The 11,476-nt window shown below is 40.8% G+C and overlaps 1 protein-coding gene across 1 annotated transcript in view; it reads left to right on the forward strand.

The window, feature by feature from the left end:
* The window catches only part of pdgfd (platelet derived growth factor d), a 92,442-nt gene extending 85,001 nt beyond the window's left edge, over positions 1-7,441 (forward strand). Inside the window, exons 6-7 of the mRNA XM_059332148.1 lie at positions 160-377; positions 4,520-7,441. Coding sequence (XP_059188131.1) covers positions 160-377; positions 4,520-4,654 — 353 coding nt within the window. The 3' untranslated portion in view covers positions 4,655-7,441. The remainder of the gene's footprint in view (positions 1-159; positions 378-4,519) is intronic.
* The last annotated feature ends 4,035 nt before the right edge of the window (positions 7,442-11,476 follow it).

Consider the following 11,476-nt stretch of genomic DNA (forward strand, 5'->3'; position numbering starts at 1 on the left):
CCAAAAGGTCACACATTTCCATTTATGATACTGTGAAACAATTAGATGACAGAAACAGATTTTTGTCTCTCACACGCATCCTTCAGTGCAGTCCAAAACCAACACAGACAAACAACAAAACTAACAACTGATTATCTTCTTTTGTCACTTGCTGTCCAGTTGATCTGAACCGTCTGTACGATGACGTCAAGCGGTACAGCTGCACGCCTCGCAACTACTCTGTGAACCTGCGCGAGGAGCTGAGGGCCACCAACGCCGTCTTCTTCCCTCGATGTCTCTTGGTCAAACACTGTGGAGGCAACTGTGGCTGCGGAACTGAGAACTGGAACAACGGCTGCACCTGTCAGCCCTCAAAGACCACACTCAAACTACACGAGGTAGACACACAATCACACACACACACACACTACACCAATGCATGGATCTTTGCCTAGGGATGAGTGTGAACAATATGATTTGTGTCCGTACTGGTGGGGTTTAAACTAGTGATGGGCTTTTGGAAGAAAGACTGCCAACTCGATTATCTATAACGTAAACAATCAATTAATAGATTAATCGCTCCATGCATACATAAATATATATATATACAGTACTATAAAAAAGCCTGTTTTGATAATGGATGCTTTTATTTTTGAAAGGACGAAAAGAGACTTGATCCTATCAATCGTTAAACTAACTCAACTGAGATTAAACTGTAAAAAAAAAACAACAACAAAAACATCAAGGAGTTCAATGTTTTATGTTTTAGCCCCCGAAGAGGCATGAGGTTAGTTTTCACAGTAATCTTGCATATTTAAATGTGTTTTGTGTTTAAAGAAGTTGTGGATAAAATTAAACCAAACTGTAGCTTTATCCAACTTAATTCTCAGCTCATTGGCTGATGTACGGCTGCAGAACTGAATGCTCGGCGTGTTTCAGTTCAGTGATACTGATACACAGTCAGAGATCAAATTAAAATAAAAAAATACAAAGATTGATTAAAAATTTCACATGATCGACCAAATTATTTAACCGATCATCGATTTATTATTTCCATCCCTAGTGTAAACCAGCAGAGGTTGGTGCGTAATTTGAAACTGAGATGGTTTTATCTCGAGTCTTCTTTCATAAATAGCAGGTTATGCGAGGGAAAAGGCGTATGCATGGTTTTTGTGCATAAACACTGTTTATGTTTGTTTATGCATCTGGCCCCTGGCCAGTGTTACCAGTGATTCTGAAGGCGATATCTTAACTACAAACCACTGTGAGTGTAGTACAAGGAGCATGGTAGTAAATGTCAAACTGCAAAAAGTACAGACAAAAATTACAAATGCTGTATGTAAAGCATTTGTTGGATATTCATACTGATATCATTTGCATGGTAATGTAGGCTGATGTGTTTTTCACTCCATCATCTGCACCAGCAAAGGGTAAAAATTAACCCTTTTTATAGGCTGACAAGACAAGAATCTCAGTCTACTCTGTTTTTACACTTATTTAAATAATTGTATTTCCATTTGTGCCTGAGAGTGACAATTCAAATGGCAAATGTTTAATAAATTTAGTTCTTTTAAGAGAAAAATAAAAATGTAATTTAATGTCTATGCACACGGTGGCCTTTTTCCATCAATGTGATGACATTTAATTTAAACTTGAGCTGTGCTTGAAGTGTTCCATAAAAGCGATGCGGGGGCTTTTTCAAACCTGAGACTAACATGTCAAATTCCCAGCACATTTAAGGGGCTAAAAGACACTGTGTGTGTAAGTAAGTGAGGGAGTGAGGAGCAGAGAGATATTGGGCGTGCAGAGGCAGGCGCCGCATCAACAATGAAGCAGCAATGCACCAGCAGCCGAACGTTTTCTCCCAGCCCCTCTCCTCCATTCATTTCTATGTGGGCCTTCGTCTTTCTCTCTCTCCAATCTCTCCATATCTCTCTCAATGCATTGTTAGCATTCTATCACTCTCTGTCTCTCTGGGCTTCCATCATCCTTTCATTCTTCCCAATTCCCATTTTCAATTTATCCCTTTGCAATGCACCATTCTTGTTCTTTAAGCCCGTCATTCATTCTTTTCTCTCTCTTCCCTCCATCTCTTTGTGTCTTTGTTCTCATATAGCTTCATTATTGAAACATGGTCCCCAGGGCTCTCTCTCTCTCTCTCTCTCTCACTGTTCAAAAATCATACAATGGAATTTTAGACAAAAGTGGGATTTGGGTTGTAATTTCTCTATGTGAATGTGCGAGTTACTGCGCATGTCAGCACAAAAGGGTGTGTTTGTGTCTGTACAAACTGTACATGCAGCAAGCTGCTTGCATGTTCTCATGAGTGTGTGATTGTTTAGTGGTGTGTATTTGTGAGAGATTTCCGCCCCCTCTCCTTGCAGGCAGTCTTAGACCTGTAACTGCTTCCTCCACTGACTTAACTTCTAAAGAAACACATTATTACTCACACTATTGTTTCAGTGCCGGCAAGTCCTGACATAAATCATGGGCAGCCTTGCTTTCACTGAGCTTTGGAGAACAAATTGACGACATCAGTTGTGGAACAATTTGTACTTCCCACTCCGTTTTCACATTAGTAGTGGCACCTGAGAACAATGTGGCCATCCTCAACTGAGTCAGTTATAGTGAAACTAGAAAATCAATTTCATTGTACTTTTATAGACTCTCAGTGAAAACAGAGTCTTGTAAACTCTTTTTTCCCCCACATTTGTAAATAATAGTCTAAAGTTAGCTTGAAGCCTCTATATGCAAACTATTTGACAAAGTTAAACAGCATACTGATATTTGGTATTTGTACTGAACCGTCATGGTAACAGAGGTCATGATCTAGTGCACAGAGACACATGCAGAATACATGGTATGTACACTGTAAAAGATGTTTTTAGAAATTACAGTAAAACACTTTTAAATTGCGTCAGAAATAGGTCGTAAAATGAAAAACCGAATGTCACCGTAGAAAACGCTTTTAATTACCGTAAACCACAGAATAGCACAAAACTTTTAAACTTTAGAAAACACGTCGTTATTTTGTATGTAAAATGGGAGACACCATAATGCAGTACTGTCTGTTCAAAATTGATAAAGATAATTGTATTCTCATGAATTTGGATTTTGTTTTCCCCACTGTACCAAACATGGTTATGAACTAAACAGTGACGGTTGTGTACGGTCAAACCCCTTGTATGTTTTCTAAGACACTATAACAGGTGCATCTCAATAATTTAGAATATCATAAAAATGTTTATTTATGTCAGTAATTCAATTCAAAAAGTGGAAATCACATTATATATATCCATTACACACAGAATGAAACATTCCATGTCTTAATTTATTTAATTTCTTGTAATTATAATGATTATGGCTTAAATTTAATGAAGATCTCAAATTCAGTGTCCCAAAAAAAAATTATTATTACAAAAGACCAATTTTAAAAAGTATGTTTAATATGGAAATGTTGGCCTCTGAAAGGTATGTCCATCTATATGACTCAATACTTATTCTCAAGGCTATTTGACTTGAACTACTGCAAATGGACTTATACATCATATTCTAATGTATTGACATGCACCTATAAGTATACACGAGCACCCATAAAGTTGGAATAATGTTGTTTTCAGACATAATCCTCTGTTACACTGTAAACATTTATAAAAAATGTAGAAATTACAGTAAAATGCTGTCAATTGCAACAGAAATAGACCATCAAATCTAAAATTGTATATCACCGTAGTAGATTGAATTACCATAAATCATGAAACAGTAAAACTTTTATTTTTACTGTCATAAAATGTAGAAAACACAGTTTTACCAGGGGGGAAAAAAATAACATTTTGGTAAAATTAAAAGAAATGTCACTAGCACTGGATTGTTCTGCCTAAATTACAGATTTTGCTGATGTCTACATTTCACTTTACAGTAAAAAAAAAGTTTTGACCGTATTTTAAGTTCTGGCAACCACAGCTGCAAGTATTTTACTGTAAATTACAAATATTTTTTATAGTGTATTTATGGTTTCATTTTAATTGTGATTTGTTTGGAAGAGATTGTTGGGAGAAGATATACACTTTATTTGTCAAGAATAAATCACATTGTCACAATCACTTCATGGAAAGAGGTAAAACATATTCTATTCCAACTTTATGAGCAGCTGTGTAGTTTTTCTCTTTGCACAGTCAGCAGTGAGTTCCTTGGAAACATGGACAGGATGTTTCCCTTCTGGAAATAGCTCTAGCTATTCCAGTGTGGTCATTTATGATTCAGGAGATAATGGGTGGACTTGTTATCATTGTCTCGTGGCCCCGAGAGTTTCACATTACACCACTGCATTCTTAGAAACCTTCCTATCTTATATTTTGACATCCTTTACATGCTTCAATGTCAAGTTTGTTTTTGTTTCTAAAACATCAGCTGCTCTTCTTATTTTCTCTACATTTCTCATGTTTCTTGTCTTGCAATTATTGGCAACAGCTACAATGAGTTGACAAGGTAAATCAATTTTCTGACTCCTCTTCAACCTTGCTATCTTATTCTCCTTTAGGTGCTGAAGTACGCCCCAGAGGTCACTCTGCACCAGCGCCATCGGAGGCCGCGGGTGCGCTGGATCATAGATGAGATCTTCCTCACACACCATGAAAAGTGCGAGTGTGTGTGTCCCTCCCAGCCCCCTCGCTGACACAACCAGAACAGCACACACGTCTGGAAATGTCGGACGAGTTCCTCTTGTATCTATTTTGCAACAGACTTCATATAACTACAGCCACGCAGACACATGCAGCAAAGAAGGGGGCAACTATTTGACTGACAGCTTGCATCATAAACAGTTTTCTTACAAGTAAACCACCTTCCTTCCTCTGTACACGGGCCAAAGGTGTAAATGCATAAATGTTTGTTATTTTACTCTCCTGCGACTTGGAAGATAAAATTTTCCCTGTTTCAAAGGATTTTCCTCATTTTCTCTGAAATGACCATACTACACTATGTAAAAAAAAAATAACGCCAAGACTGCATAAAACTTACATTTTGATTTAAGGACTTTAATGGATGCCAAGTTAATTGAATTGAAAGTTAATTGACTCCAACCTCTGTATAAACAGTTTTTTTTATTCCTACTTCATGTGTATGTATTTGCACGTCTTCATGTTATAAAAAGAGTGTTTGTAGAAACTTGAGGCACTCCTTCTGCCAGGAGCATGCTGAGATGAGTGAGTGTGAGACAGAAGGAGGGAGAGGGAAGGAGGAAGTGTAAACCAAAATAACACTTTATCTTCATGTTAAATTAGGCTAACCACAACCCTCCAGATCTGAATTGCACATGAACACACACATTTGCTCTAGGCTCCTCCTACTACCTAAAGATAAAAAGTGCCGTTATTTATGCTGAATTCGGCTCCATTTTCAGTGAAGGCCCCCGTTTGTTTTGCACACATTCCTGTCTGCATTTATTCACGCTTCCCTTCGCCTGTCCTTCCATCCATATGCTTCCTGCTCCTTTTCTTTCTTTCTCACCGACTCCATCTCTCTCTTTCTAAAGCACACACTCTTCATCACTCACTCTAACACATCAAAGGAGATGTCAGATCAGGCTGCTGTGCTCTGTCCAGTTTTCAGAGCGTTCCTGGCATTCCTACTGCTAACCGGAATTCTGCTAACACGGATAAAACTGTGATCCTCAGACCCTGAACACATAAGAGGAAAGAAAGTGGGTTTTTTTTTTTTTTTTTTTGGAGAGGCGGCTGACAAAAAAAGGACAATCAAGCCGCCTATTCGTAGATAACCAGCACTGCTGGATGAGAGATGAGAAAGGAACCACTTTTGCGACATAAAACATAAAAGATTGCAGCTACTTGAGTGGTTTCAATCAGCATGTTCATGTTTTCAGCTCCCAAGATGATTTCTTCCTTATGTATCACAATTCCGACCCACTGATTTTTGCAAGTCTGCAGCAGCACCGCAGTTAAAGAGAGATCTGTGGGAATTAGAGTTACGTTCTTGGTCTCTGCTAAAAATACAACTTACTTGAGTGTGTGTGTGTGTGTGTGTGTGTGTGTGTGTGTGTGTGTGTGTGTGTGTCAGTACGCCTTTAACAGCTCAGGAAGAGGTCCTTTTGTTTAAGGGGTAGAGGGTTACCAACAGTCTGTGAGAGCTGGCAGCCAATACACGCATGGGAATGGTCAGCATGTGACTGTGCATGCAAGAGTGTGTATGTGTGTGTGTGTGTGTGTGTGTGTAAGAGAAAGTGTAGGTAGCTAGAGTATCAAAGCAATAGAGCAAGAATTCAAAGTAACTGCTTATCTTTTCCAAACACATGACCCAGCTGTGAGAAATAAAAGGCACCGTCACCAGTCATCTCTCCATCATCGCCTCCTGTGTGTCACACGCTCAGGCCAGATTTAACACAGAGAAAATGGGATTTTACACACCACTTTTGTTCTAAAGACAGACAAAAAGAGAATAACTGGACACTGAGACGATTCCTCGGTCACAGTGAAACCCGATCAGCTGTGTGCCAGCGGCGCTTTTATGTGCATGTGTGTACTGTAAGTCACGGGTGTTATTGGACAGGTGTGGGATACAAAACACTCTCAAATATTCTAAAAGTGTGTCAGATTGTGCTCTAGTCACATTCCAAGTAATTTACCCAGACAACCTCCACACACAAACAGTTGTTTTTGGCTCTCTTTGCTGTCTTCTGTCCTTGTGAAAAGTTTGCTGTCATTACTGAATGTTGCATTTTGACAAACAAAGACAAACACAAATCTAATACAAAGTGTGTGATTTGTTCAAATTTCAGAGGACTGTTGGCAGGTAAATAGGCCCCTTTATATTTTCAGTTGCTAACGAGCCAGATGGTAATTAGGCAACATGTCGCTTTGTTGCAAAATGCAAAGTGACTAAAGCAAGAGCTTTTCTAAAATCTGCTGCAAATTCATGTTTTTTTTAATGTGTGCATGTGTGTGTGTGTGTGTGTGTGTGTGTGTGTGTGTGTGTGTGTGAGTGTGTGTGTGCATCCTGTGTCTGTCTTATCAGCACATTCCATTGTTGCGTGCTCCAAAGTGACATTCCTCTTTTTCCTCATTACTGGTTTGTTTTCTCCTCCAGTTTTTTTTACAACATGACCCCATGGATACCAAGTTGAGACATTTAAACCTATGTGTGTAAATTGTTTGGATTTTATTTTTTAAGTTAATTTGCAACTAGGAGAGTAAAAACCACGCATTGGACACATTTCAGATTATTATGCTTTTGGTCCAGAGTTTGAGCTTCCCTTCTGAGGATTGTGGGACTGTACTGTCATATTTTCAACTCAGAGAAAAACTGTTAGTTTTGGCAGAAACCTGCTTTGCTGAATTCAGAAAAATATTCATGACAGAACTGTATGCTTTACTTTAATAATTTATTGTGTATTTCTCTGTTGTTTTATTAAAAATATCAGCTGGTTGGTCTTGATAAATAAAGTGTTTGTAGCATTTCGGCCTCCAGTGCTTTGATTTGTTTCTCATCAAAGGATGCTTTTATCAGATATTTGACTGTACAGTGTTGCTATGTGTCAGGGCTATGTGATCACCTGTAGAGGGCAAAAAAAATGTTTTGGTGGATACCTCATACTTGAAAGAGAGATGTAAGGAATATGAGCACAAGCACAGAGAGCCAGGAGAAAAAAAATAGTGTAGATGCAGAACAATGAGGTGAAGGCATGGAGCGCACAGGTCACCATGGAAACCAGTGATGTGCTTTTAAGACCAGTGTATCAGTGGCAAGTTGAGGAGAGGTCATATAATTGCACCAGTCAAATGCCTCCTAATAGTAGTCACAATCCACAAACAATGTTTTCTTCACAGCAGCACCTTTACAGTGCTCCTGGAGAGTGAGACCAGCTACATGAAGAGGGTTCAGGTGGCCTGATAATCAGTCTGAAATGTCACACTATAGGTTATCACTTAAAAATGTGGGCAGCTGTTGCATGTTGCATTGGCATCATATGGGATGGATTATTTTGGGATATTTTGTTGAGGTGAGAGCATCCAAATCAGTGGATTGAACATACAGGTGCATCTCAATAAATGACAATATCATAGAAGCTTGTGACATACATCAAGTTGTGAAGCAACCTGGACACATCATCAGTGATGTAACCTGGGGGTCATTGAGTGTTTCGGGTCTTTCAAACATCATACACTCTCTCCCAGGCGACCCAGCTGGGGTTGATCAAGCCCCAGCTTGTGTCCAGGTAGCGCTACCCCACCCACGGATCTCCTCGTCTGATCCACAGCCACCTTGAGGGAACTTCTGCTGCCTCAGTGGCTTCCTTGATGGCCCTCCGCCTACTGGCTCCTGTGATGCCCAGCATGTTGTAAGCCCTGCAGAGGGACTAGCCTGCGAACCCTCTGAATCCCACCTCGATGGGCTCGCACCTCGCTCGCCACCCGTTGCTCCGGCATTCCTCCACCAGCTAAGCATATTTTGCCCTCTTCCTCTCATTGACCTCCTCGATACGGTCCTCCCAAGGGGACCCGGGGACATGTGGTGTTGTTACAGTCAGGTCATCCATAAAGGCCCTGATGGGTGGTTGTTGTACACCGGACTTGGTAAGGGGCCCTCTACACTGAACCTCAGCAGACTTCACCAGCATGTTCATGGCGAGTGCAAAAAGGATCACTGAAATGGTCCATCCTGTGACGATTCCCTTCTCGAGCCTGTGCCAGTCTGAGGTTGCAGACCCAGAAGAGACTCTCAGACTGAAGCTGTTGTAGTAGTCCAGAATGAGGTCCCTGAACTGGCCTGGGACGTGGTGCAGACACAGTGCCTCTTCGACCAGCTTATGGGGAATGGACCCGTAGGCATTTGTGAGGTCCAGCCACAGCCCCACTAGGTCCTGCTTGTTCTTCCGGGCTTCCCTGATCAGCTAGGTGACCACGCCTGTGTGCTCCAGACACCCCGGTACCTTTGGGATCCCTCCTTTCTGGACCGAGGTGTCGATGTAGGAGTTCCTCAGGAGGTGGTCTGTCAGGCGCCTGGCAACAATGCTGAAGAATATCTTTCCCTCAACACTGAGCAGCAAGATAGATCTAAACTGATCGATGTTCTTCTACTCTTCCTCCTTTGAAATCCACACCCCTTCCGCAAACTGCCACTGTTGTGCCACCTTTCCCCTCCTCCATATCACCTTCAGAATCCTCCAGAGCCTGTGGAGTAACTTCGGGCAGTTCTTATATACCTTGTAAGGTACCCCGCTCTGTCCTGGGGCTGAGCTTGCTCTTGCCTTCTTGGAACTCCTTCCAACAGGGCCCCTTTCCTTCGTAATCCATGGTAGGTAGAGGTGGATTGATCAAAGACTTGTCACTGAGAGTGTCTCTGAGGTGGTGGTCGATCTCAGTTTTGGAGCTGGTGAGCTGACCGCTGCGATTCTGTCCCAGCAGCTGTTTCGTAAACCCAAATGGGTTAGCTAGGAAGGCAGTTCGCTTTCTGGCCCTTTCCTTCCTCCTCCTCCTATGCCATTCAGCCCTCCTCAAGGTCATGAGCTTCTTGGGGAGAATGTTGTGCAGCTCTGAGAGAGGTCCCCTCTCCTCCTCCCTCGCCTCCTTGAACTTCCTCCTCAGGCTCTTCAGCTCCTGCCTGAGCTGGTGGATCTTATTTGCTCTGTTGGACATGGTGTAGGGGAGTTTCGCTGCTGAAAAGTTTATTTATGTCAGTAATTAAAGTTATTCTGCCCTTGCAAGAATGGCCGACTTCTCACTTGGCAGATAGGTAAAACAGTTCCTCAATAAAACAACACAGAGTCTTCAGGTTTTTGATGCTTTACTTGAGAAGAGCTGTAAAACTGCAATACACAAATAAAAAAGGTATGTCAGACTTCGTTTTGTCTGTTTCTCATACATTAATAAAAATACACCAAGTTAGCGCTTAGCTCAATGCTAACATAAAATGGAAAATCCAATTGACCGGCTAGCGCATTAGCATCGGACAAATGATAATAAACGGGACACCATAACAAGTAAGTTACACATCAACAATACTTACAGACTTATGTCCCTTCTAAGTACAGCAGGAAGAAAAATGAAGTTTGCGTGAAAATGAACTCCTGTAAGCCTGCAGGAACAAAACAGTGCAGCAGCTATGTGAACAAACCATAGACCCCCTGACACTCTTAAAGGGGCAGCACAAAAGTAAAAAAGTGGAAATAACACATTATATAGATCCATTACACATAGAATGCAACATTTCATGTCTTTATTTATTTAATTTATTCTCTTTATGATTATGGCTTACATTTAATGAAGACCTAAAATTCAGCATCTCAAAAAAATTTTAACATTACAAAAGACCAATTTAAAAAGTATGTTTAATATGGAAGTGTTGGCCTCTGAAAAGTATGTCCATCCATTTGACTCAATACTTGGTTGGGGCTATTTGACTTGAACTACTGGAAATGGACTTTCCATCATATTCTAATGTATGCACCTGTATGCACAGGCATTTTGTATACTATCTTTGTGAACCCTACTCACATTAGCGTCTGTATGCTTCGCCTCCTTTCTCCCCACAGTCTTATGACCCTGGTTGTACAGTGGCAAAAATAGTATGTGAAACCTGTGAAATTACCAAATTACAAATTTTGGCCTATAATGCGATCTGATCTGCATGTAAATCCCAAGTATAGACAAACACGATGTGCTTTATGTAATACCACACAAACAATGATAGTATTTCATGTCTTTATTAATTTATTGTATGTTTGCACAATCTGTTGTTTGAAAGTAAAGAAGACTAAGTTCTGGGAGTGTAGATCCTAGAATATAGCCATCAAATGTAGTTAACGTACGTCATGACTCCCTTTACTCTGCCTCTGATTGGCTTACCTGAGCCTTAACCAATCTCAGTCCTCAGTCCTGACCCGCGATTCTGTCTTTCAGGACGTTGTCTCAATGCAAAGTTCATTCATTTTCATTCATTATCCTTAACTGATCCGCACTTATCCGCACTCGGGTCACAGGAGGCTTGACAGTTGACATTGGGCGAGAGGCGGGTTCACCTGTACAGGTCTCCAGACTATCACAGGGCTGACACATAGAGACAGACAATCACACTCTCATTCACTCCTACAGGCAATTTAGAGTCACCAATTAAACCTAAGTGCATATTTTTGGACTGTGGGAGGAAGCTGAAGTAAGTGTGTCAAGAGAAGAGCTGCAGGCTGGAGTCGAACAGGCAACCCTCTTGGTGTGAGGGTCAAGAGAGGGTCAAGAGGTAGGATTTAAACCAGGCCCGGCCCTAACCAATCTGGCGCCCTAGGCAAGATTTTAGGTGGCGCCCCTCTTGCATCGCCAGGGTAGCGTATATACTCACAAGAAACCGAAGAGCTTTGTCTTTGACCTTTTTTTTTACTTAAAGAAAGCAAATTCACAATCAGAATAGTTAACAAGATACAAAATTATAAATAAATACAAAAAATTAAAAATGAATATATGAAATACAATCATTTTTACATACAGTACAT

This window comes from Centropristis striata, chromosome 4 (assembly GCF_030273125.1).
Source record: "Centropristis striata isolate RG_2023a ecotype Rhode Island chromosome 4, C.striata_1.0, whole genome shotgun sequence".
Lineage (NCBI taxonomy): Eukaryota > Metazoa > Chordata > Actinopteri > Perciformes > Serranidae > Centropristis > Centropristis striata.